Here is a 27,871-nt window from a genome sequence, read left to right on the forward strand (position 1 = left end):
TCTTGCCATAATATGGACATGGTCTTTTACCAAGTAGAGCTATCTTCTGTACGCAACTGATTGTCTTAAACGCATTAAGAAATAAAAAGATGTCCACAAATTAACTTTGAATAAGGCACACCTGTTAAATGAAATGCATTCCAGGTGACAACCTCAAGAAGCTGGTTGAGAGAATGCCAAGAGTGTGCAAAGCTGTCATCGAGGCAAATGGTGGCTACTTAGAAGAATCTCAAATATATTTAGATTTATTTAACAAATTTTTTGGTTACTACATGATTCAATATGTGTTATTTCTGTCTAGTTTAGGGTGTGTGTCAACAGGTGTTTCCTGATGAAGAAGAATAGATGTAATGCGGGGGGGCTTGTATTATCAGGGTCCCCTATGCAAAACATGACTCAGATAAACTCTCAGATCATCTCCACATGCTCTTTTGTCTGTGCGTGACCTGATTTTCAAAGCACACAGAAGAACCAACACAGCTTACACCATGGGCCTGGTACGATGCTACTTTTCTGTTATTATATTCAGATCATTACTGTACCTAGGATTCTTCTGTAGGATTCTTCATCATATCATTACTGTACCTGGTAGGATACTTCATCATATCATTACTGTACCTGGTAGGATACTTCATCATATCATTACTGTACCTGGTAGGATACTTCATATCATTACTGTACCTGGTAGGATACTTCAGATCATTACTGTACCTGGTAGGATACTTCAGATCATTACTGTACCTGGTAGGATACTTCATATCATTACTGGACCTTGTAGGATACGTCATATCATTACTGGACCTTGTAGGATACTTCATATCATTACTGGACCTTGTAGGATACTTCAGATCATTACTGTACCTGGTAGGATACTTCAGATCATTACTGGACCTTGTAGGATACTTCAGATCATTACTGTACCTGGTAGGATACTTCATCATATCATTACTGTACCTGGTAGGATACTTCATATCATTACTGGACCTTGTAGGATACTTCAGATCATTACTGGACCTTGTAGGATACTTCAGATCATTACTGTACCTGGTAGGATACTTCATATCATTACTGGACCTTGTAGGATACTTCATATCATTACTGGACCTTGTAGGATACGTCATATCATTACTGGACCTTGTAGGATACTTCAGATCATTACTATACCTGGTAGGACTCTTCATCGTATCGTATGATTAGATGGTATACTGTTATTGTGTTAGGATTGTTATGTGATCCGACATTATTCTATAGTTTTTTATCATGAATGTTAGACTCTGATTCCGTAATGACTTCAGTTTAGAGGAACTACCAATCTGTAGCACTAGCAGCTAACATTTACTAACAACACAACAACTGTAGTGGGGGGGGGGGGTTGGTTCTGAGTTTGGGGTCGGGGTGTGTGTGTGTGTGTGTGTGTGTGTGTGTGTGACTGCGTCTCTCTCTCTGCCTTGTAGGGGAGTTCTCATCCTAAGCCGTTCCCAGGAGACATCCTGGAGTTTCCTCGGAATAAATACTTCTCCCATTTCGGAATTTACTACGGAGAGAGAGATGGAGTGCCCTACGTAGCACATCTTACCTGCAGAGGTCTGTCTATACACACACACACACACACACACACACACACACACACACACACACACACACACACACACACATTCTTGTACAGCTAACCTTGTGGGGACACACAATTCAGTCCAATTAAAATTCATGTTTTCCCCTAACCCCTAACCCTAGCTCCTAACCCTAACACTAATTCTAACCCTAAACTCCCTAGAAATAGCATTTGACCTTGTGGGGGATTAACAAAATGTCCCCAGTTGGTCACATTTTTGTTTGTTTACTATTCTTGTGGGGACTTCTGGTCCACACAAGTATAGTTAAACACGTCCACACACACTCGCACGCTATGCTGTACTGACTGACTGCGTGTGTGTGCAGACTCGGAGACGAAGCTCCTGCTTTTTGGCCGAGCCCTGAAGTCAGAGGTCAAACTGGACCCAGTGGAGGTGGTGGGACAGAGATACAAGGTAACACACTCAGATATGGTCAATATTTGGATTATTCTAGATTGTGTGTATGTGAGGTCATAGCTCCTCTAACCATGTGTAGGTGAGGTTATATCTCCTCTAACCATGCATTCTTTTTTTTATTTTTTTTAAAATAAATTGTATCCCCTTTTCTCCCCAATTTTCGTGGTATCCAATCGCTAGTAATTACTATCTTGTCTCATCGCTACAACTCCTGTACGGGCTCGGGAGAGACGAAGGTCGAAAGCCATGCGTCCTCCGAAGCACAACCCAACCAAGCCGCACTGCTTCTTTAACACAGCGCGCATCCAACCCGGAAGCCAGCCGCACCAATGTGTCGGAGGAAACACCGTGCACCTGGCCCCCTTGGTTAGCGCGCACTGCGCCCGGCCCGCCACAGGAGTCGCTGGAGCGCGATGAGACAAGGATATCCCTACCGGCCAAACCCTCCCTAACCCGGACGACGCTAGCCCAATTGTGCGTCGCCCCACGGACCTCCCGGTCGCGGCCGGCTGCGACAGAGCCTGGGCGCGAACCCAGAGACTCTGGTGGCGCAGTTAGCACTGCGATGCAGTGCCCTAGACCACTGCGCCACCCGGGAGGCCAACCATGCATTCTGTAGGTGAGGAACATGCTGGATGAGGTCATATCTCCTCTAACCATGCGTTCTGTAGGTGAGGGACATGCTGGATGAGGTCATATCTCCTCTAACCATGCGTTCTGTAGGTGAGGAACATGCTGGATGAGGTCATATCTCCTCTAACCATGCGTTCTGTAGGTGAGGAACATGCTGGATGAGGTCATATCTCCTCTAACCATGCGTTCTGTAGGTGAGGAACATGCTGGATGAGGTCATATCTCCTCTAACCATGCGTTCTGTAGGTGAGGAACATGCTGGATGAGGTCATATCTCCTCTAACCATGCATTCTGTAGGTGAGGAACATGCTGGATGAGGTCATATCTCCTCTAACCATGCATTCTGTAGGTGAGGAACATGCTGGATGAGGTCATATCTCCTCTAACCATGCGTTCTGTAGGTGAGGAACATGCTGGATGAGGTCATATCTCCTCTAACCATGCATTCTGTAGGTGAGGAACATGCTGGATGAGGTCATATCTCCTCTAACCATGCGTTCTGTAGGTGAGGAACATGCTGGATGAGGTCATATCTCCTCTAACCATGCGTTCTGTAGGTGAGGAACATGCTGGATGAGGTCATATCTCCTCTAACCATGCATTCTGTAGGTGAGGGACATGCTGGATGAGGTCATATCTCCTCTAACCATGCGTTCTGTAGGTGAGGAACATGCTGGATGAGGTCATATCTCCTCTAACCATGCATTCTGTAGGTGAGGAACATGCTGGATGAGGTCATATCTCCTCTAACCATGCGTTCTGTAGGTGAGGAACATGCTGGATGAGGTCATATCTCCTCTAACCATGCGTTCTGTAGGTGAGGGACATGCTGGATGAGGTCATATCTCCTCTAACCATGCGTTCTGTAGGTGAGGAACATGCTGGATGAGGTCATATCTCCTCTAACCATGCGTTCTGTAGGTGAGGGACATGCTGGATGAGGTCATATCTCCTCTAACCATGCGTTCTGTAGGTGAGGGACATGCTGGATGAGGTCATATCTCCTCTAACCATGGGTTCTGTAGGTGAGGGACATGCTGGATGAGGTCATATCTCCTCTAACCATGCGTTCTGTAAGTGAGGGACATGCTGGATGAGGTCATATCTCCTCTAACCATGCATTCTGTAGGTGAGGAACATGCTGGATGAGGTCATATCTCCTCTAACCATGCGTTCTGTAGGTGAGGAACATGCTGGATGAGGTCATATCTCCTCTAACCATGCGTTCTGTAGGTGAGGAACATGCTGGATGAGGTCATATCTCCTCTAACCATGCGTTCTGTAGGTGAGGAACATGCTGGATGAGGTCATATCTCCTCTAACCATGCATTCTGTAGGTGAGGGACATGCTGGATGAGGTCATATCTCCTCTAACCATGCGTTCTGTAGGTGAGGAACATGCTGGATGAGGTCATATCTCCTCTAACCATGCGTTCTGTAGGTGAGGAACATGCTGGATGAGGTCATATCTCCTCTAACCATGCGTTCTGTAGGTGAGGAACATGCTGGATGAGGTCATATCTCCTCTAACCATGCGTTCTGTAGGTGAGGGACATGCTGGATGAGGTCATATCTCCTCTAACCATGCGTTCTGTAGGTGAGGAACATGCTGGATGAGGTCATATCTCCTCTAACCATGCGTTCTGTAGGTGAGGAACATGCTGGATGAGGTCATATCTCCTCTAACCATGCGTTCTGTAGGTGAGGAACATGCTGGATGAGGTCATATCTCCTCTAACCATGCGTTCTGTAGGTGAGGAACATGCTGGATGAGGTCATATCTCCTCTAACCATGCATTCTGTAGGTGAGGGACATGCTGGATGAGGTCATATCTCCTCTAACCATGCGTTCTGTAGGTGAGGAACATGCTGGATGAGGTCCATCATCCCAGGGACTTCTACTCTGTAGTGAAGCCTGCCATAGACGATATGATGGGTAAGGATATCACCTTCGACATCTTGTTCCATAACTCTGAACACCAGGCCACGCTCTTCAGATACGGACTCAAGAAATCTACACAGGTAAGGGGTAGGGGGGGTGAGAGTCTTTGATGGTGGCACGATATGCAACAATGTCTGTTGTGATTGGTTGTAGATTGAAAAGGTCTGTTGTGATTGGTTGTAGATTGAAAAGGTCTGTTGTGATTGGTTGTATATTGAAAAGGTCTGTTGTGATTGGTTACAGATTGAAAATGTCTGTTGTGATTGGTTGTAGATTGAGAAGGTCTGTTGTGATTGGTTACAGATTGAAAAGGTCTGTTGTGATTGGTTTTAGATTGAAACGGTCTATTGTGATTGGTTACAGATTAAAAAGGTCTGTTGTGATTGGTTGAAGATTGAAAAGGTCTGTTGTGATTGGTTACAGATTAAAAAGGTCTGTTGTGATTGGTTGAAGATTGAAAAGGTCTGTTGTGATTGGTTACAGATTGAGAAGGTCTACATCCAGATCCTGCCCACCTGGAAGGAGCTGTTTAAGAAGAGGAAGTTGTAACAATGACTACAACAGAGGCTGTGTTCTAGAACTCTGCCTACAGTCTGACACCCCCCCCCCCCCCCCTTCCCCTTCTCCCCTCCTCTCCCTGGACCTCATGTTGGGCCACCATCTTTCTTACACCAGTACATTAATTTTAAATCCTTGAGAGAGAATCACCTGTCGTTCTACTCCTCACCAGCAGAGGGAAGCAAAACAACTACCATCCTGAAGTCTGGCCAGCTAACTTTCTGTTTCGCTACACTGCGGTGAGGATGGTGTGGATCAGCCTACGGATTCCTGCTAATGAGGAACAACAAGGAGAATCATAGCAGATTGGAATGTATAGTTCAAATAGTATATAACTCCAGTGTAGTGTACAACTCCAGTGTAGTGTATAATAACTCCAGTGTAGTGTACAACTCCAGTGTAGTGTACAACTCCAGTGTAGTGTATAATAACTCCAGTGTAGTGTATAACTCCAGTGTAGTGTATAATAACTCCAGTGTAGTGTACAACTCTAGTGGAGTATATAACTCCAGTGTAGTATACAACTCTAGTGTAGAGTACAACTCCAGTGTAGTATATACCTCCAGTGTAGTGTATAATAAATCCAGTGTAGTGTACAACTCCAGTGTAGTGTATAATGACTCCAGTGTAGTATATAACTCCAGTGTAGTGTATAATAGCTCCAGTGTAGTGTACAACTCCAGTGTAGTATATAACTCCAGTGTAGTGTAGAATAACTCCAGTGTAGTATATAACTCCAGTGTAGTGTAGAATAACTCCAGTGTAGTATATAACTCCAGTGTAGTATATAACTCCAGTGTAGTGTATAATAACTCCAGTGTAGTATATAATAACTCCAGTGTAGTATATAACTCCAGTGTAGTGTACAACTCCAGTGTAGTATAGAACTCCAGTGTAGTGTATAATAACTCCAGTGTCGTGTATAATAACTCCAGTGTAGTGTATAATAACTCCAGTGTAGTATATAACTCCAGTGTAGTGTATAATAACTCCAGTGTAGTGTACAACTCCAGTGTAGTATATAACTCCAGTGTAGTGTAGAATAACTTGTGTAGTATATAACTCCAGTGTAGTGTACAACTCCAGTGTAGTATATAACTCCAGTGTAGTATATAACTCCAGTGTAGTGTATAATAACTCCAGTGTAGTATATAACTCCAGTGTAGTACATAACTCCAGTGTAGTGTAGAATAACTCCAGTGTAGTATATAACTCCAGTGTAGTGTACAACTCCAGTGTAGTATATAACTCCAGTGTAGTGTATAATAACTCCAGTGTAGTGTACAACTCCAGTGTAGTGTATAATAACTCCAGTGTAGTGTACAACTCCAGTGTAGTATATAACTCCAGTGTAGTATATAACTCCAGTGTAGTGTATAATAACTCCAGTGTAGTATATAACTCCAGTGTAGTGTATAATAACTCCAGTGTAGTGTATAATAACTCCAGTGTAGTATATAACTCCAGTGTAGTGTACAACTCCAGTGTAGTGTATAATAACTCCAGTGTAGTATATAACTCCAGTGTAGTGTACAACTCCAGTGTAGTATATAACTCCAGTGTAGTGTATAATAACTCCAGTGTAGTGTACAACTCCAGTGTAGTATATAACTCCAGTGTAGTGTATAATAACTCCAGTGTAGTATATAACTCCAGTGTAGTGTATAACTCCAGTGTAGTGTACAACTCCAGTGTAGTATATAACTCCAGTGTAGTGTATAACTCCAGTGTAGTGTATAATAACTCCAGTGTAGTGTATAATAACTCCAGTGTAGTGTATAATAACTCCAGTGTAGTGTATAATAACTCCAGTGTGGTGTACAACTCCAGTGTAGTGTATAATAACTCCAGTGTGGTGTACAATAACTCCAGCCCAGTCTGCTGATATAGGGTCATGTTATCTTTTCATTTTAGTTTTTACTTTCAGGGTGAACATTATCTAGATGATATAAACGGCCTTGTTGGTTGAGGGATTGTAAGTAAGCATTTCACGGTAAGATCTACACCTGTTGTATTCGGCGCATGTGACTAGTAGAATTTGATTTAAATAAAGTAAAATAATTGCCCTGTTTCCTCTGTGTCTGTGTGTCAGAGAAAGAGAGAGGGGGAGAGAGAGAGAGGGAGAGAAAGAGGCAGGGGTTGAGTATGGGTTTTACGTCTTCAGTTTAAGGGATGAGTGTGAAATAATTGCATTCCATCTCATATTGTTGTTATTGTGATGTGTTCAAACGAAACAATGGAGAAAGTATGAATCTGTTGTGTTTGTGTTCTGGGGAATGAAAAGACTTGGCACAATAAAGGAAAGTATTTATTTACAAATATCATTGCATCTTCAAAGCCCTTTTTCCTTGTGTTAATATGAACATGTGTAATTATGAACGTGTGTTATTATGAACGTGTGTTAATATGAACGTGTGTAATTATGAACGTGTGTAATTATGAACGTGTGTTATTATGAACGTGTGTTATTATGAACGTGTGTTAATATGAACGTGTGTAATTATGAACGTGTGTGATTATGAACGTGTGTTATTATGAACGTGTGTAATTATGAACGTGTGTGATTATGAACGTGTGTAATTATGAACGTGTGTGATTATGAACGTGTGTTATTATGAACGTGTGTAATTATGAACGTGTGTAATTATGAACGTGTGTAATTATGAACATGTGTTAATTATGAACGTGTGTTATTATGAACGTGTGTAATTATGAACGTGTGTAATTCTGAACGTGTGTAATTATGAACGTGTGTTTAGCATCGTGGAGGAAAGCTGGAAAGTTCATCTGCAATAACATTTCCTGAAGCATAAATAGAAAAAGTTGTTGGATCAAAATGGGCTTTTGTCTCTTGACCCTCTGGTACCCACGCGGTCCCTCCTCTCTGTGCATCACTGGTCCCAGTGGGTCTAGAAACATTGGTGGTATTGGTCCACAGTCACAGTCATCAATAAGTCCTAACACCATCGCCTACTGGTTTGTGTCAGGTGACCTGACAGAGAGTGACCCGTCACACCCACAGCTGCTCAGTCTTGAAGACAGAGAGTGACCTGACAGAAAGTGACCTGACAGAGAGTGACCTGACAGAGAGTGACCTGACAGAGTGACCTAACAGAGAGTGACCTGACAGAGTGTGACCTGACAGAGAGTGACTTGACAGAGTGACCTGACAGAGAGTGACCTGACAGAGAGTGACCTAACAGAGAGTGACCTGACAGAGAGTGACCTGACAGAGAGTGACCTGTCACCCACAGCTGCTCAGTCTTGATGACAGAGAGTGGGAGTTCTATTAAACGATGAGGCTAAAACACACGCAGACAGAAGAGAGGGACTGTGCGTAGTAGAGATACTTTGCTAAACATACACAGTCTAGTCTGTGGACTATGAATATACTAATGGTGTACATAGGAATATGCTAATCAGTTGGTCTGTCCTTTTAATGTCAGGTTAGGGGCGGGGTCATGCTCTGTGGCTGAGAGAGAGAGAGATAGAGAAACAGAAAGAGAGAGAAAGATAGTAGCTAGAGAAAGAGAGAGATAGATAGTAGCTAGAGAAAGAGAGAGAGATAGATAGTAGCTAGAGAAAGAGAGAGATATATAGATAGTAGCTAGAGAAAGAGAGAGAGAGATAGATAGTAGCTAGAGAAAGAGAGAGAGAGATAGATAGTAGCTAGAGAAAGAGAGAGAGATAACCAGAAAGAGAGATAGAGAAACAGAAAGAGATAGAGAGATAGATAGAGAAATAGAAAGATAGATAAACAGAAAGAGAAAGAAAGAGAGATAGTAGCTAGAGAAAGAGAGAGACAGATAGACCTCAGTGACAGAGAGTGGGTGAGTGTCGCTGGGTTACAAAGCCAGTGTGACGTTGTCCAAATCATCACCCACTAATCTCCTCCCATCTCACCTAGCCCTCAACCTTTCTCACAGCCAGTTTAATAGTATGAAGCCCAGTGCAGGAAAATACCATTAAAACAGGGCTTTCAATCAACAGGAGAACACACAGTCGACATAACACCTCAAATTATAATTGTTGAATACTAATGGCATTATAGTTGTTAGCTAGTAGGCATATTAATAGTTAAGTTATGGTAGAAGACAGGCTAATAATAACTAATATAAACTGGGTGGTTCGAGGCATGAATGCTGATTGGCTGACAGCCGTGGTATATCAGACCGTATACCACAGGTTACGACAAAACATGTATTTTTTACTGCTCTAATTATGTTGGTAAACAGTTTATAATAGCAATAAGGCACCTCGGGGGTTTGTGGTATATGGCCAATATACCACGGCTAAGGGCTGTATCCAGGCACTCCGTGTTGCATCGTGCAAAAGAACAGCCCTTAGCCGTGGTATATTGGCCATATACCACACCCCCTCGGGCCATATTGGTTAATTATATCCCTGACAGTGTGGATAAAATAAACTCAGACAGGCAGTCCACAAAGTAGCCTAACCACAACATATCAAATAGATGGGATGCATCGATTGTTGCATCATCACTGGTGGACAGACTCTGTCAACATAAACTCCACCATTGATCTGTCTTTATACTAAGGGGCCCCCGATAGCTAACGACCAGCAGTAGATCTGGTGTTTGGGTTTTTTCGTCACTGGTTATTTTGACAAAATCACGATTTCGCAGATTTTAGAATCTTTTGAAATTTGGAAGGGTGGGGGGGGGGCATCTGTCCTTAACTTCAAAAGAGAGAGGGTGGAGCTCCTAGATCTGGTTCTAGCATCTCTTCATATCTTCTCCTAACATGTATGGACCCAGAACTTGATTGAGCAGCTGACCAATTACGCCATACTTTAGTTCTGGGTTTTTCGGGGAAACAATTTTTTGCAAAACGAGAATGGAACATTGCTGCTCATAACTGTACAGATATAAACAACATTACCACACTGTTTTTATCTGCATATATTAAATCGCCACTTTCTCATGAAATGTCTCATTTAAAGGGGAAGTTTTGAGACCTCGTGCTAGAAGTGTTGTGGTTACAGCCTTTTCGCCCACTGCGGGTGCATCTCTTCAGAAGAGTCAAGCGTCTTTGTGTATTAATAATCAATCATGATGAATGCTCAGCCTATTTCCTAGTGCACTAGAAAGTGCATTTTCAAAAGTAGTGCACTTAAAAGGGGAATAAATTGTCAATCAATCAATCAAATGTAATTTCTAAAGCCCTTTTTACATCAGCAGTTGTCACCAAGTGCTTTGCAGATGCCCAGGATAAAACCCCCCAGAGAGCAAGCAATGTTGAAGCAGAAGCGTAGTTGAAAAACCTCTCTAGAAGGAAAAGTTGGCATTTTATTGGGATGACTCGTGTTCTGGAGGCAGCGCTGCAGGGTGGTCACTAGCTGGCACAGTCACAATGTTATTGAACCTAAACTTAAGCACACTGTTAACCTTATGCCCAACTTTCAATTATATACTGAACAAAAATATGAAGTGTTGGTCCCATGTTTCATGAGCTTAAATAAAAGATCTCAGAAATGTTCCCTACGCAAAAAAAAAGCGCATTTCTCTTAAATTGTGTCTACAAATTTGTTTTTATCCCTGTTAGTGAGCATTTCTCCTTCGCCAAGATAATCCATTCACCTGACAGGTGTGGCATATCAAGAAGCTGATTAAACATGATCATTACACAGGTGCACCTTGTGCTGGGGACAATAAAAGGCCACTATAAAATGTGCAGTTCTGTCACACAAAACTATGCCACAGATGTCTCAAATGTTGAGTGAATGTGCAATTAGCGTGCTGACTGAAGGAATGTCCACCAGAGCTGTTGCCAGATAATTTAATGTTAATTTCTCTACCATAAGCTGCCTCCAACGTCATTTTAGAGAATTTGGCAGTACAGTGATCCCTCGCCACTTCGCGGTTCACTTATCGCGGATTCGCTATTTCGCGGATTTTCATAATGCATTTTTTTTTTTTTTTTGGTGCATTGTGCTCTGCATTCTGATTCGCTAAAAACTCACTCCCGCTTCTTGTATCAAAACATGCTACGAATTGTGCTATCATTTTGTCGTCTCGTGCAGTTATGTGTACGTACATAAAACAGCTTGGCAAATTTACATTAAGTTGGCCAAATTATCTTGTAATTTCGAACATCTCCTAAACCCATAATGTCGACGAAACGGCCTACACGTGAGTCACTGTATTTGTATACATGTAATAGTTGCTAATTGTAAAAAAAAAAAAAGTTTTCTATTTCGCGGATTTCACTTATCGCGGGTCATTTTCGGAACGTAACCCCCGCGATAAACGAGGGATTACTGTACATCCAACCGGTCTCACAACCGCAGACCACGTGTAACTACGCCAGCCCAAGACCTCCACATCCCGGTTGCGGGATCGTCTGAGACCAGCCACTCGGACAGCTGATGAAACTGAGGAGTATTTCTGTCTGTAATAAAGCCCTTTTGTGGGGAAAAACTCATTCTGATTGGCTGGGCCTGGCTCCAAAGTGGGTGGGTCTACGACCCTGCCCAGTCATGTGAAATCCATACATTAGAGCCTAATAAATGAATTTAAATTGACTGATTTCCTTATATGAACTATAACTCAGTAAAATCTTTGAAATTGTTGCATGTCACATTTATATTTTTGTTCAGTATATATTTATATATATATATATATATATATATAGCCAATTTTGACTTTGCAGCTGACCCATCTAGTACAAATGGCTCAGCTCTGCTTCCAGGACAAGACTCATCCAAATAAACGTCAACCTGCAGGAACCTAGGAAGAAACCTAGAGAGGAACCAGGCTCCGAGGAGTGGCCAGTCATGGTAACTGATCACAGCTTGGGTGTCACGGCAACCCCAGTGTTGTTGTGAGTGTCCTTCAGCCATGAGATCAGAATGGTGTTCAGCTCAGATGGCCTGAAACACACACACACACACACAATATAAACACCCAAGGTATGCATAATCTATCTGCCAATATACACAAATATTTTTGCTAATACACACAGTTTATACCACAAAAATGACCAACTGCTTTAGAAACCATGCAGAGCAGCAGTTGTGACCCCTTAACTTTTAACCCCTATCTGACCCCGTCATCCTCAGCAGGGCTTTAAATCAGATGTGAGTACATTCTGTGCCCAGTTTCTAAAAAGGTTATCTATCTGGATTTCACCTATCAGGTAGGATTAATAAATGCAAAGAAGTAGAATAAATAAAATGGACGAATCATTGACTTCATTGGGGACCCTCGTTCTATTCATTATATTTCTATGCATGTAAATCCTATCCAATACTAGACATTTTGGATAGATAACGTTTGAAAAACTGGGCCCAGGTGACGATGGCAAGTTAATGTTTTTTTTTTGTCATGAATCTTATTCTGGAAGCAGCTATGCATAGTGGTCACTAGCTGACACAGCAACAATCATACAATCTGATAAAAAATATTAACCCTAACATTTAACATTACAGTCATTTTAGCAGCCGCTCTTATCCAGAGCGACTTACAGGAGCAATTAGGGTTAAGTGCCTTGCTCAAGGGCACATAGACTGATTTTTCACCTAGTTGGAGATTCAAACCAGCGACCTTTCAGGAAGGGAAAGGGGGATACCTAGTCAGTTGTAAAGGGGATACCTAGTCAGTTGTACAGGGAAAGGGGGATACCTAGTCAGTTGTAAAGGGGATACCTAGTCAGTTGTACAGGGAAAGGGGGATACCTAGTCAGTTGTAAAGGGAAAGGGGGATACCTAGTCAGTTGTACAGGGAAAGGGGGATACCTAGTCAGTTGTAAAGGGAAAGGGGGATACCTAGTCAGTTGTACAGGGAAAGGGGGATACCTAGTCAGTTGTAAAGGGAAAGGGGGATACCTAGTCAGTTGTAAAGGGGATACCTAGTCAGTTGTAAAGGGAAAGGGGGATACCTAGTCAGTTGTACAGGGAAAGGGGGATACCTAGTCAGTTGTACAGGGAAAGGGGGATACCTAGTCAGTTGTAAAGGGAAAGGGGGATACCTAGTCAGTTGTAAAGGGGATACCTAGTCAGTTGTACAACTGAATGCATTCAACCGAAATGTGTCTTTCGCATTCAACCCAACCCCTCAATCAGAGTGGCAGGGGGCTTCCTTAATCGACATCCGGGGAGTAGTTGTTGTTGTTAGGGGTTTACTGCCTTCCACTTTGACGGCTCTGGGATTCAATCCAGAAAACTTTTGGTTACTGGCCCAACGCTCTTAACCATTAGGCTACCCGTTAGTCTCAACAAAGTCAAACGCTATTTCTAGACGGTTTAGGGTTAAGATTAGAATTAGTGTCAGGGTTAGAATTAGGTTTAGGGTTAAGGTTAGAATTAGTGTCAGGGTTAGAATTAGGTTTAGGGTTAAGGTTAGAATTAGTGTCAGGGTTAGAATTAGGTTTAGGGTTAAGGCTCACGAGTGGCGCAGTGGTTTAAGGCACTGCATCTCGGTGCTTGAGGCGTCACTACAGACACCCCGGTTTGATTCCAGGCTGTATCACAACCGGCCGTGATGGCCAGTGTAGGCCAATACTGTAAATAAGAATCTGTTCTTAACTGACTTGACTAGTTAAATAAAGGTTAAATATATTTTTTAAATAAAAATAAGGCCAGGTTTTCAGGTTAGGTTTAGGTTTAGAGTAAGGGTACGGGTTGGGTTAATGTTTAGGGAAAATAGGATTTTGAATGGGACTGAAATGTGTGTCCCCACAAGGTTAGTTGTACAAGACTGTGTGTGTGTGTGTGTGTCTGTGTGTTTGTATTAGTGCTGAGCGATTAGTGCTTTTTGAGGTCGGTTTGGTTTCAGTTATAAACAAGAATAACAGTTTTCGATTAAAAACATGAATTAATGCATTATTGATGATTCTAAAGTATTTGAGATATTTTTTTATTTTATAGCTTCCCTCAGCCATCACCCGCCTTCATCCATCACACTGGGTTGCTATAACAACACATGATGTTAGTGAACGCCCATTACTGCTCATCACTTATTAAACATAATTTATTCAAATTACTTACTTTACTTTCATAAAATATTATTACATTACTTCGTTTTGATTTGATTACATTCAAATTTTTTAATTCCTTAATAAAGTAATCTCATATCTTCTCAGGCAGTAGCAGCCAGCCAACCATCTAACGTTATCTCTGAGTCTACGAGTAATCATATTGAGCTAAGCCTAGTAGCTAGCTGGCTGACAAAACCATTTTGACTAGTTCTTCAAAGTACATAACGCATACAGTACCTTGAGAAAATACTCGTACCCCTTGACTTATTCCACAATTTGTTGAGTTACAGCCTGACTACCGTAGCTCTGGTCCTGGTCTGTTACATACCTCAACCACACTGTTTACACTTCTTTCACGACAACAAACAAACGTTTAAAGAGCTTTAGCTAGCCCCACAACTTGACTTGTAAAGTTACCATCTGAATTCAAAGTGGATTCAATAGATTTTTTGTATCACCCATCTACAGACAGTAGCTCATAATCACAAAGTGAAAACATGTTTTTAGAAAACTTTTCTAATTTATTGAGAATTAAATACAGAAATATCTCATTTACATACAGTACCAGTCAAAAGTTTGGACCCACCTACTCATTCAAGGGTTTTTCTTTTTTTAAACTATTTTCTACATTGTTGAATAACCGTGAAGACATCAAAACAATGAAATAACACACATGGAATCATGTAGGAACCAAAAGTAGCCACCCTTTGCCTTGACAGCTTTGCACACTCGTGGCATTCTCTCAACCAGCTTCATGAGGTAGTCATCTGGAATGCATTTCAATTAATTAATTAAGGTGTGCTTTGTATGGTGGAAATTACAAGCCTATGTTATAATACTTTTATTGCATCAAATGGTTGTGTTATAAAACAGAATAGAGGGTTCTTATAACTCTCTATTGTGTCTGTGTGAACTGAAAGTGGGCCTCTGGGAGATAACACTGACAGGAGATTGACGAGGTATTTGGGGATTCCACATTTCATCTCCGCACTCCAGAGCATGAGCTCATGTTTCTGTTCTATACGGTACCAGGGAGACATGGCTCCAGTATGGAGTTGGGGGGGGGGCAGACACTGGTCTCTACACAATGAAAACTGTTTTTACGGCAGATACTGTCTGCTGTGAATTATAAGTATCTTTTATACTAATCTTAACCTTGTGATCCATTCCATTCATCTGTTGTGTGTCATGTAGACAGAAGGAGGAAGGACTTTGCTACAAAATGCTGTGGCTCAAACCAGCTGGTTGAGTTCTCAGTGATCACCTCCAGGGGTGATTACCGACCAGCTGGTTGAGTTCTCAGTGATCACCTCCAGGGGTGATTACCGACCAGCTGGTTGAGTTCTCAGTGATCACCTCCAGGGGTGGTTACCGACCAGCTGGTTGAGTTCTCAGTGATCACCTCCAGGGGTGGTTACCGACCAGCTGGTTGAGTTCTCAGTGATCACCTCCAGGGGTGATTACCGACCAGCTGGTTGAGTTCTCAGTGATCACCTCCAGGGGTGATTACCAACCAGCTGGTTGAGTTCTCAGTGATCACCTCCAGGGGTGGTTACCAACCAGCTGGTTGAGTTCTCAGTGATCACCTCCAGGGGTGATGACTGACCAGCTGGTTGAGTTCTCAGTGATCACCTCCAGGGGTGGTTGCCGACCAGCTCTATTACTGCACTAATTAATTAATACAGTTTGATTGTTTTGATGAAATCTCAAGTCTCTCTGTTTGATTACAATAATTCCACCACACTTGTTAAAAAGTCAATTTGTGGAATTTCTTTCCTTCTTAATGCGTTTGAGCCAATCAGTTGTGTTGTGACAAGGTAGGGGTGGTATACAGAAGATAGCCCTACTTGGTAAAAGACCACGTCCATATTATGGCAAGAACAGCTCAAATAAGCAAAGCGAAATGACAGTCCATCATTACTTTAAGACATGGCTACTTTGAAGAATCTCAAATATAACGTTTAGGTTACTACATGACTCCATGTGTTATTTCATAGTTTTGATGTCTTCACTATTATTCTACAATGTGGAAAAACTCTGGCATTAGTAGGTGTGCCCAAACTTCTGACTGGTACTGTACATGGATAGGACCAAGGAAGGGTAGAAAACCATATCTAGAGTGTTGAAAGTTCCCAAGAGGACAGTGGTCTCCATCATTGGGAAATGGAAAAAATATGTAACGACCTCCTAGAGCTGTTCGTCTGACCAAACTAAGCAAACCAGGCAAGATGGACCTTGTTCAGGGAGATGACCAAGAACCCAATGACCACTCTGATAGAACTACAGAGTTCCTTGGTTGAGCTGGGAGAACCTGCCAGAAGGACAACAGTCTATCTACAGCACTTTACCAATCTGGGGTTTATGGGAGAGTGGCCAGACGGAAGCCACGGCTGAGAAAAAGGCACATGACAGCCCGCCTGGAGTTTGTAAAAAGGCAAGACTCTGAGAGCATAAGACAAAAGATTATGTGGTCTGATGAGACAAACATGTTACTCTTTGGCCTGAATGCAAAGACCTACTGTATGTCTGGAGAAGACAAGGCACAGCTCATCACCCATCGAACACCATCCCCACCGTGAAGCAAGGTGGTGGCAGCATTAGGGTATGGGGATGCTTTTCAGCGGCAGGGACTGGAAGACTGGCAAGGATAGAGGGAGCAATGAATGGAGACAAATACACGCAAATCCTTGATGAAAATGTACGTTCCAACAGGACAATGACTCCAAGCATACAGCCAAAGCAACGCTGGACCGGCTTCAGAAGAAGAATGGGAAAGTCCTTGAGTGAAGAATAGAACCCCATTGAAAATCTGTGGAAAGACTTGAAGATTGCTGGTCAATGCCGCTCCAAAATCCAGATGTTCAAAGCTGATACAGACATACCCAAGACTGTAAAGCTGATACAGACATACCCAAGACTGTAAAGCTGATACAGACATACCCAAGACTGTAAAGCTGATACAGACATACCCAAGACTGTAAAGCTGATCCAGACATACCCAAGACGACTCAAAGCTGATACAGACATACCCAAGACTGTAAAGCTGATACAGACATACCCAAGACTGTAAAGCTGATACAGACATACCCAAGACTGTAAAGCTGATACAGACATACCCAAGACTGTAAAGCTGATACAGACATACCCAAGACTGTAAAGCTGATACAGACATACCCAAGACTGTAAAGCTGATCCAGACATACCCAAGACTGTAAAGCTGATCCAGACATACCCAAGACTGTAAAGCTGATACAGACATACCCAAGACTGTAAAGCTGATACAAACATACCCAAGACTGTAAAGCTGATACAGACATACACAAGACTGTAAAGCTGATACAGACATACCCAAGACTGTAAAGCTGATCCAGACATACACAAGACTGTAAAGCTGATCCAGACATACCCAAGACTGTAAAGCTGATACAGACATACCCAAGACGACTCAAAGCTGATACAGACATACCCAAGACTGTAAAGCTGATACAGACATACCCAAGACGACTCAAAGCTGATACAGACATACCCAAGACGACTCAAAGCTGATACAGACATACCCAAGACTGTAAAGCTGATACAGAGATACCCAAGACTGTAAAGCTGATACAGACATACCCAAGACGACTCAAAGCTGATCCAGACATACCCAAGACGACTCAAAGCTGATCCAGACATACCCAAGACGACTCAAAGCTGATACAGACATACCCAAGACTGTAAAGCTGATACAGACATACCCAAGACGACTCAAAGCTGATACAGACATACCCAAGACGACTCAAAGCTGATCCAGACATACCCAAGACGACTCAAAGCTGATACAGACATACCCAAGACTGTAAAGCTGATACAGACATACCCAAGACGACTCAAAGCTGATACAGACATACCCAAGACGACTCAAAGCTGATACAGACATACCCAAGACTGTAAAGCTGATCCAGACATACCCAAGACGACTCAAAGCTGATACAGACATACCCAAGACTGTAAAGCTGATCCAGACATACCCAAGACGACTCAAAGCTGATACAGACATACCCAAGACGACTCAAAGCTGATACAGACATACCCAAGACTGTAAAGCTGATCCAGACATACCCAAGACGACTCAAAGCTGATACAGACATACCCAAGACGACTCAAAGCTGATACAGACATACCCAAGACGACTCAAAGCTGATACAGACATACCCAAGACTGTAAAGCTGATACAGACATACCCAAGACGACTCAAAGCTGATACAGACATACCCAAGACTGTACAGCTGTAATCGCCGCCAAAGGTGGTTCTACAAAGTATTGACTCAGGGGTGTGAATACATGAGATAAATGAGATATCTCTGAATTTCATAACTAAATAAATGTTCAAACATTTATAAAAACATTACTTTGTCATGTATGGGGTATTGTGTGTAGATGGGTGAGAAAAAAATATTGAATCCATTTTGAATTCAGGCTGTAACACAACAAAATGTGAAATAAGTCAAGGGGTTTGACTACTTTCTGAAGACGCTGTAAATGGAATTCAAGTAATTGAACCGACGTCGATCAATTAGTTGTTTATTAACCAATCGTTCAGCACTAGTGTTTGTGGGTTTGTGGGGGAGGGGGGGGGGGGGGGGTTCCTGAGGTCAACAAGGACAGATGGTTAAAAGGTTGACACTATGAACTCTCTCACACACACGCAAGGTCAAGGACGAACACACTCGCAGAACAAATTGTGGCCTACTTTTCCATCTGGGTCCAGTGTCCACACTCCTCAATGTGTCCTCTGGTTAGGTTGGGGATCTGAAACACACAGACCTGACACATTTACGTATATAACACACACAAATGTGTCTGCTTACGGTGTGTATGTGTGCGTGTGTTTTTATGTGTATGTGTGTGTGTTGCGTGTCTGTCTGTCTGTCTGTGTGTACGTGTGTGAGTATACGTGCGTCAAATCAAAGTTTATTTCTCGCCTTCACAGGATACAACAGGTGCAAAACCATTCAGCGATGATCTCCTAACTTATGATCTCCTAATTTATGATTATGATCTCCTAACTTATGATCTCCTAATTTATGATTATGATCTCCTAACATATGATCTCCTAATTTATGATTATGATCTCCTAACTTATGATCTCCTAATTTATGATTATGATCTCCTAACATATGATCTCCTAATTTATGATCTCCTAACTTATGATCTCCTAATTTATGATTATGATCTCCTAACATATGATCTCCTAATTTATGATTATGATCTCCTAACTTATGATCTCCTAATTTATGATTATGATCTTCTAACTTATGATCTCCTAACTTATGATCTCCTAACTTATGATCTCCTAATTTATGATCTCCTAACTTATGATCTCCTAACTTATGATCTCCTAACTTATGATCTCCTAACTTATGATCTCCTAACTTATGATTATGATCTCCTAACATATGATCTCCTAACATATGATCTCCTCAGTCTGTCTGTGTGTTTCTGTGTGTGTGTGTCAGTCTGTGTGTTTCTGTGTGTGTGTCAGTCTGTGTGTGTGTTATCACCGTGTTTTCCATTCCCCTGGAGAAGACAGGCAGCAGAACAGGATCTTTACCAGTGGTCACCATGAGAGCTGGCATCAAGAGCTACACACACACACACACACACACACACACACACACACACACACACACACACACACACACACACACACACACACACACACACACACACACACACACACACACACACACACACGAAAAGTGTAATTTATCAACATACTGTATAACTGTGTCAACGTAACACACACACACACACGCACGCTCACGTGCAAATACACACAAACACACCCCTACCTTAGCTCTGGGTCGGGAGCATAGCCATTTCCAGTTGCTCACCACATTACGGTACCAGTTCAGTGGCCCTCTGGAAAAACACACAACACTCTGTCACTCACTTCTCCTCCTCCTCTTCCTCCTCCTCTTCCACCTCTCCCCCTCCTCTCGTCCTCTTCCTCCCCTCTCCTCCTCCACCTTTCCACCTCTCCCACCTCCTCCATTTCCCTATTCCATCCTCCTCCCTCTCTCTTCGTTGCCAGTGTGTGTGTGTGTGTGTACCTGAATCCCTTGTCTTTGAACTGAGTGATGTAGAACTGCAGAGCAGTCTCACTGAGGATGGAGCTCCTGGGTATCTCGTCTGGTAGTCCTACGAACAGACCACCTACACACACACACACACACACACACACACACACACACACACACACACACACACACACACACACACACACACACACACACACACACACACACACACACACACACACACACACACACACACACACACGTTAGTCTGCAGATTACATTTTTATTTATTTATTTTAATTTTATTTTATTTAACCTTTATCTGCAGCAATTTACTTTGTAGCACAAGATGCACAGTCAATCCAGTACTCATCCTCCAATCAGAATGTTAGTTTAACACATGGGACCCCATAGCTCAACCCTTCAGCCCCAACCCTCCAATCAGAATGTTACTTGGACTTCCTGTCTGACTCACCTCTGGCACAAACTCCAGCAGTGTTGATAGTAGGAACATTATCCTGGAGAACAACACAACAGAGATACATTTCATTAAGTCTGTCTGTCTGTCTGTCTGTCTGTCTGTCTGTCTGTCTGTCTGTCTGTCTGTCTGTCTGTCTGTCTGTCTGTCAGCCTGCCTGCCTGCCTGTCTGTCTGTCTGTCTGTCTGTCTGTCTGTCTGTCTGTCTGTCTGTCTGTCTGGGTGAGTCTGTCTGGGTGAGCCTGTCTGGGTGAGCCTGTCTGGGTGTCGGTCTGGGTGTCTCTGTCTGTCTGTCTGTCTGTCTGTCTGTCTGTGTGTGTGTGTGTGTGTGTGTGTGTGTGTGTGTGTGTGTGTGTGTGTGTGTGTGTGTGTGTGTGTGTGTGTGTGTGTGTGTGTGTGTGTGTGTGTGTGTGTGTGTCTGTGTCTCTGTCATTCTGTGTGTTTGCGTGTCCTCTCGCGTGTGTGCGTCACCTTATCTCCACTGCCATGGAAGAAGATCTTGAAGGTCCTTGCCAGATCTTTCTCCATCTCAGTCTCAGCTACACCCTGTAGATGAGTTACCTCAGGAATGTTTACATTTCATTTCTAACGTAAAATAACGTCGTAGAACGTCAAAAAAGGAAATCCACACATTGCTCCTTTGGAGGCGCTGGCTTACTAGTAAAATGATTTAGGGAGGTTAATTAACGGTAGATGAGTTAATTGTTTCATCCTCATAGTTACCCAAGATGCTTAGCTAGCCAGCTAACATTGTTTACAGTTGGTTAGCAATTGCTGCTACGCTATTTTGCTAGCTAGTTTTGTTTATATTTCATCACGTGCCACGCAAGCATGCGTATTAACTTTCTATGGAATACCTAGGATAGGATAAAGTAATCCTTCTAACCCCCCCCCCCCCCTTAAAAGAGTTAGATGCACTATTGTAAAGTGGTTGTTCCACTGGATATCATAAGGTGAATGCACCAATTTGTAAGTCGCTCTGGATAAGAGCGTCTGCTAAATGACTTAAATGTAAATGTAAATGTATGCGTATTAACTTTCTATGCGTATTACAAACAGGACTGCAGCTAACTACAAGGGGCAGTCTGAGGCTGTCAGTCTGAATAATCGCCCCCAAGCAATCGACAACAAATCGGTTATCAAAAAACTTGAGATGTGCATCGGAGCCAGGTACAAACCCAGCTGGTCACACTAACAGGGATTTAAGACACACACACACACACACACACACACACACACACACACACACACACACACACACACACACACACACACACACACACACACACACACACACACACACACACACACAAACTTACGGGTTTCTGGAAGTAGAGTTGGTAGTTAAAGATGGGCACAGTCTTCATGAACTCCATTGGATCCTTGGAGGGGTCCACAGGGAACAGAGGGGTGTTCAGGGAAGCGACCGCTCTGCACACACACACACTGGAATGGTTAAATTTAACTTGTGTGTGTGTGTGTGTGTGTGTGTATTTGTGTGTATGTACAGTGCATCCAGACATTTAAATGAAACTATTTGTGAAAAAATGAAATGTAATTTTAGCTTCCAAATGAGGAATTTGGGTTTTCATAAGGTTAGAGCTCTGCTCAATCAGTGGCCCGCCCCTGTGAAGAGACACGGGTTATAAACTATGAAACACACCCTTCTCTCCCTCCACTATATAAGCCCTTGACGAAAATGTAACCTCCTGTTCCGGGTACATTAGGGCGACGGTCCGATGTCAGAAGGATTCAGATAATAACTACAGAACAAAGCTCACGCCAATCTCAGCGTGAGCTTTGGTTGCGAATGGTATGAACTTTGAACTCTTATTCGCTACAGAAGTGATACCTCCTAGCCGTTGCGTTAGTAGCGGCCGCTGTAAACGTGGGCTAGGAGAGGACGGACAGAGTATCCCGTCTACCACACAACGACGACACTACAACGTATCCAATTTACCAGCAGATACATTCTTCAAAGGACAAAGGACTCTGTTGGGCAACACGGCCATCCATCTACCACCAACCTATTGAAGCGCAGTTCAGAGTAAATATTTATTGCATTTTCCTTTTCCAAATGGCGGTAATTTAGAATGCATAGGATACTGTATTTACGATAGAGTAGTTGCCTACAGCCTGATAGAGACATCGCTTCTCCCTTTGTTCTTCAGTTTTCCCGCTCTTTCACTCAAACCCAACCCCCTTTTCTTTGTGTAACCAGCTGTCATATCTGTTCCGTCCGCTAGGGACGTTTTCCTTTATTACATCATTTGTAATCAAGGTATGATTCATTCTGTGTATATGTAATTCTGTGTGATTAGTTCGGTATTTCGTAAATAAATAATTAAACCCAATTTTGTATTGCTGATTCAACTTGTTAGCCAGGGTTCGTGAATTTACAACTTTCAGATGAGACTGAAAAAAGGTGACGATTAATATTGACTGCTATTGATGTAAAATATTAATAGGTCTTTTCGAGTTTATTCGGAAGATAACTGCTCTATAAATATTATTTTGTGGTGCCCCGACTTTCTAGTTAATTACAATTACATGATTAGCTCAATCAGGTAATATTAATTACAGAGAAATTATTTTATAGAATAACATGTCATATCACTTAATCCGGCATAGTCAAAGACACAACAAGTCCCTCTGTAGAGTCAGAGAGAGAGGGAAGGGAGAAAGGTATTTATGGGGGGGTCATACACCTTACCCACAGGCCAACGTCATGACAGGTGCTACAACAAAGTACAGAGTAATGGGTCTGAATACTTACGGAAATGTGATATTTCAGTTTGTTATTTTTAATACATTTGCAAGAATGTCTAAAAACCTGTTTTTCCTTTGTCATGATGGTGTATTGTGATGTCATTATGGTGTATTGTGATGTCATTATGGGGTATTGTGATGTCATTATGGGGTATTGTGATGTCATTATGGTGTATTGTGATGTCATGATGGTGTATTGTGTGGAGATTGATGAGGAAGAAATGCAATTGAATCCATTTTAGAATAAGGCTGTAATGTAACAAAATGTGGAAAAAGTGAAGGGGTCTGAATACTTTCCGAATGCACTTTATGTTAGTCCGTACCTGACTCTCTCTGGGTGACACTGGGCCATGTTCCAGACCACAGATCCACCCCAATCATGACCAACCAGAGTCACCTGGGGAATACCCTGAGAGAGAGAGAGACAAAGAGAGACAGAGAGACAAAGAGAGACAGAGAGAGAGAGACAAAGAGAGACAGAGAGAGAGAGAGAGAGAGACAGACAGACAGACAGACAGACAGACAGACAGACAGACAGACAGACAGACAGACAGACAGACAGACAGACAGACAGACAGACAGACAGACAGACAGACAGAGAGAGAGAGAGAGAGAGAGAGAGAGAGAGAGAGAGACAGACAGAGAGCGAGAGAGAGACAGAGAGTAAAATGGAGAGAAAGGAAGAGAGAGACGGAGAGTGAAACAGAGAAAAAGAGACAGAGCGAGGGGGGGGAGGTAAAAGGAAATGTTCAGCTCTTCCTGTAGCATCACACCCCTATGTAGAGCCTAATTCTTCTCCCTACAGTTAATCACACCCCTATGTAGAGCCTAATCCTTCTCCCTACAGTTAATCACACCCCTATGTAGAGCCTAATCCTTCTCCCTACAGTTAATCACACCTCTATGTAGTGCCTAATTCTTCTCCCTACAGTTAATCACACCCCTATGTAGAGCCTAATCCTTCTCCCTACAGTTAATCACACCCCTATGTAGAGCCTAATTCTTCTCCCTACAGTTAATCACACCCCTATGTAGAGCCTAATCCTTCTCCCTACAGTTAATCACACCCCTATGTAGAGCCTAATCCTTCTCCCTACAGTTAATCACACCCCTATGTAGAGCCTAATCCTTCTCCCTACAGTTAATCACACCCCTATGTAGAGCCTAATCCTTCTCCCTACAGTTAATCACACCCCTATGTAGTGCCTAATCCTTCTCCCTACAGTTAATCACACCCCTATGTAGAGCCTAATCCTTCTCCCTACAGTTAATCACACCCCTATGTAGAGCCTAATCCTTCTCCCTACAGTTAATCACACCCCTATGTAGAGCCTAATCCTTCTCCCTACAGTTAATCACACCCCTATGTAGAGCCTAATCCTTCTCCCTACAGTTAATCACACCCCTATGTAGAGCCTAATCCTTCTCCCTACAGTTAATCACACCCCTATGTAGAGCCTAATCCTTCTCCCTACAGTTAATCACACCCCTATGTAGAGCCTAATCCTTCTCCCTACAGTTAATCACACCCCTATGTAGAGCCTAATCCTTCTCCCTACAGTTAATCACACCCCTATGTAGAGCCTAATCCTTCTCCCTACAGTTAATCACACCCCTATGTAGAGCCTAATCCTTCTCCCTACAGTTAATCACACCCCTATGTAGAGCCTAATCCTTCTCCCTACAGTTAATCACACCCCTATGTAGAGCCTAATCCTTCTCCATAATAGTTTAACACACATGGCTGATTATTAGATGAGGACCAGAGCTACAGACCAGAGCTACAGACCAGATCTACAGACCAGAGCTACAGACCAGGACCAGAGCTACAGACCAGGACCAGAGCTACAGACCAGAGCTACAGACCAGGACCAGAGCTACAGACCAGAGCTACAGACCAGGACCAGAGCTACAGACCAGAGCTACAGACCAGGACCAGAGCTACAGACCAGAGCTACAGAGCAGGACTCACCATTTTATCCATGAAAGTCACAAGATCCTAGAGATAAGAACATACAAGAAACCATTACAATCACATCAAGGATAAAGAGAATATGTTGTGTGTGTCCGTGCACGCCCCTTACTTACCTGGCAGATCTGTTCCTGTGAGTACTCCTCTATATCTGTAGAGAAATGACAGAGAGATATGTTAACATATGTTTCCCATGCCAATAAAGCCCCTTCAATTGAGAGGGAGAGAGAGAGAGAGAGAGAGAGAGAGAGAGAGAGAGAGAGAGAGAGAGAGAGAGAGAGAGAGAGAGAGAGAGAGAGAGAGAGAGAGAGAGAGAGAGAGAGAGAGAGAGAGAGAGAGAGACATAGAGAGACACAGACAGAGACACACAGACAGACAGAGACAGAGGAAGACAGAGACACAGACAGGCAGACAGAGACAGACAGACAGAGAGAGAAAGACAGAGACACAGACAGACAGACAGAGACACAGACAGACAGAGAGAGACAGACAGAGACACAGACAGACAGAGAGAGACACAGACAGAGAGAGAGAGAGAGAGAGAGAGAGAGAGAGAGACAGACACAGACAGGCATAGAGAGACACAGACAGAGAGACACACAGACAGACAGAGAAAGACAGAGACACAGACAGACAGACAGAGACACAGACAGACAAAGAGAGAAAGACAGAGACACAGACAGACAGACAGACAGACAGACAGACAGACAGACAGACAGACAGACAGACAGAGACACAGACAGACAGAGAGAGACAGACAGAGACACAGACAGACAGAGAGAGACACAGACAGAGAGACACAGACAGACAGACAGACAGAGACAGTGTGATAATGATGGTGTTATTATGTTGTATATAAAGGACACTGCAGTAAAGATACAGGGAGACCTTAAAGTGGCAGAGAACAAGTTGTGTCTACAGTTACATACACTACAGTACACTACAGTACACTACACTACAGTACACTACAGTACACTACAGTACACTACAGTACACTACACTACAGTACACTACAGTACACTACACTACAGTACACTACAGTACACTACAGTACACTACATGTACACTACACTACAGTACACTACATGTACACTACACTACAGTACACTACAGTACACTACAGTACACTACAGTACACTACAGTACACTACAGTACACTACACTACAGTACACTACACTACAGTACACTACAGTACACTACAGTACACTACAGTACACTACATGTACACTACACTACAGTACACTACATGTACACTACACTACACTACACTACAGTACACTACATGTACACTACACTACACTACACTACAGTACACTACAGTACACTACAGTACACTACAGTACACTACAGTACACTACAGTACACTACACTACAGTACACTACAGTACACTACACTACAGTACACTACAGTACACTACAGTACACTACAGTACACTACATGTACACTACACTACAGTACACTACATGTACACTACACTACAGTACACTACATGTACACTACACTACAGTACACTACATGTACACTACACTACAGTACACTACATGTACACTACACTACAGTACACTACATGCACACTACACTACAGTACACTACATGCACACTACACTACAGTACACTACATGCACACTACACTACAGTACACTACATGTACACTACACTACAGTACACTACATGTACACTACACTACAGTACACTACATGCACACTACACTACAGTACACTACATGCACACTACACTACAGTACACTACATGCACACTACACTACAGTACACTACATGTACACTACACTACAGTACACTACATGTACACTACACTACAGTACACTACATGTACACTACACTACAGTACACTACATGTACACTACACTACAGTACACTACATGCACACTACACTACAGTACACTACATGTACACTACACTACATGTACACTACACTACAGTACACTACATGCACACTACACTACAGTACACTACATGTACACTACACTACAGTACACTACATGTACACTACACTACAGTACACTACACTACAGTACACTACATGTACACTACACTACAGTACACTACATGTACACTACACTACACTACATGTACACTACACTACAGTACACTACATGTACACTACACTACAGTACACTACATGTACACTACACTACAGTACACTACATGTACACTACACTACAGTACACTACATGTACACTACACTACAGTACACTACATGTACACTACACTACAGTACACTACATGTACACTACACTACAGTACACTACAGTACACTACACTACAGTACACTACATGTACACTACACTACAGTACACTACATGTACACTACACTACAGTACACTACATGTACACTACACTACAGTACACTACATGTACACTACACTACAGTACACTACATGTACACTACACTACAGTACACTACATGTA

At 42.6% G+C, this 27,871-nt stretch overlaps 2 protein-coding genes across 5 annotated transcripts in view; one reads left to right on the forward strand and one right to left on the reverse strand.

Moving 5' to 3' along the window:
• The first annotated feature begins 364 nt into the window (after window positions 1-364).
• On the forward strand, window positions 365-6,114 carry plaat1l (phospholipase A and acyltransferase 1-like). The gene is made up of 5 exons (XM_071366754.1): window positions 365-497; window positions 1,455-1,584; window positions 1,939-2,027; window positions 4,522-4,686; window positions 5,090-6,114. The coding sequence occupies exons 1-5, from the start codon at window positions 489-491 to the stop codon at window positions 5,153-5,155; spliced, it is 459 nt and encodes a 152-aa protein (XP_071222855.1). The 5' UTR covers window positions 365-488; the 3' UTR covers window positions 5,156-6,114.
• A 1,340-nt stretch (window positions 6,115-7,454) lies between these two features.
• Window positions 7,455-27,871, reverse strand: part of ephx2 (epoxide hydrolase 2, cytoplasmic) — a 30,712-nt gene continuing 10,295 nt past the window's right edge. Inside the window, exons 9-20 of one of the 4 annotated variants that reach the window (XR_011670764.1) lie at window positions 25,557-25,591; window positions 25,441-25,467; window positions 23,792-23,877; window positions 22,019-22,130; window positions 21,171-21,245; window positions 20,698-20,740; window positions 20,256-20,358; window positions 19,995-20,064; window positions 19,704-19,784; window positions 18,893-18,951; window positions 8,361-12,055; window positions 7,455-8,214 (exon numbers count right to left, since the gene is read on the reverse strand). Coding sequence is in view for 1 of the 4 variants with exons in the window: in XM_071366745.1 (XP_071222846.1) it covers window positions 11,971-12,055; window positions 18,893-18,951; window positions 19,704-19,784; window positions 19,995-20,064; window positions 20,256-20,358; window positions 20,698-20,740; window positions 21,171-21,245; window positions 22,019-22,130; window positions 23,792-23,877; window positions 25,441-25,467; window positions 25,557-25,591 (776 nt within the window). In the remaining 3 variants the exon portion in view is untranslated. Of the gene's footprint in view, window positions 12,056-18,892; window positions 18,952-19,703; window positions 19,785-19,994; window positions 20,065-20,255; window positions 20,359-20,697; window positions 20,741-21,170; window positions 21,246-22,018; window positions 22,131-23,791; window positions 23,878-25,440; window positions 25,468-25,556; window positions 25,592-27,871 lie in introns of all 4 variants that reach the window. The other 3 variants (XR_011670763.1, XR_011670762.1, XM_071366745.1) reach the window with 3 other exon arrangements.

The sequence above is a fragment of the Salvelinus alpinus genome, chromosome 25 (genome assembly GCF_045679555.1).
Source record: "Salvelinus alpinus chromosome 25, SLU_Salpinus.1, whole genome shotgun sequence".
Taxonomy (NCBI): domain Eukaryota; kingdom Metazoa; phylum Chordata; class Actinopteri; order Salmoniformes; family Salmonidae; genus Salvelinus; species Salvelinus alpinus.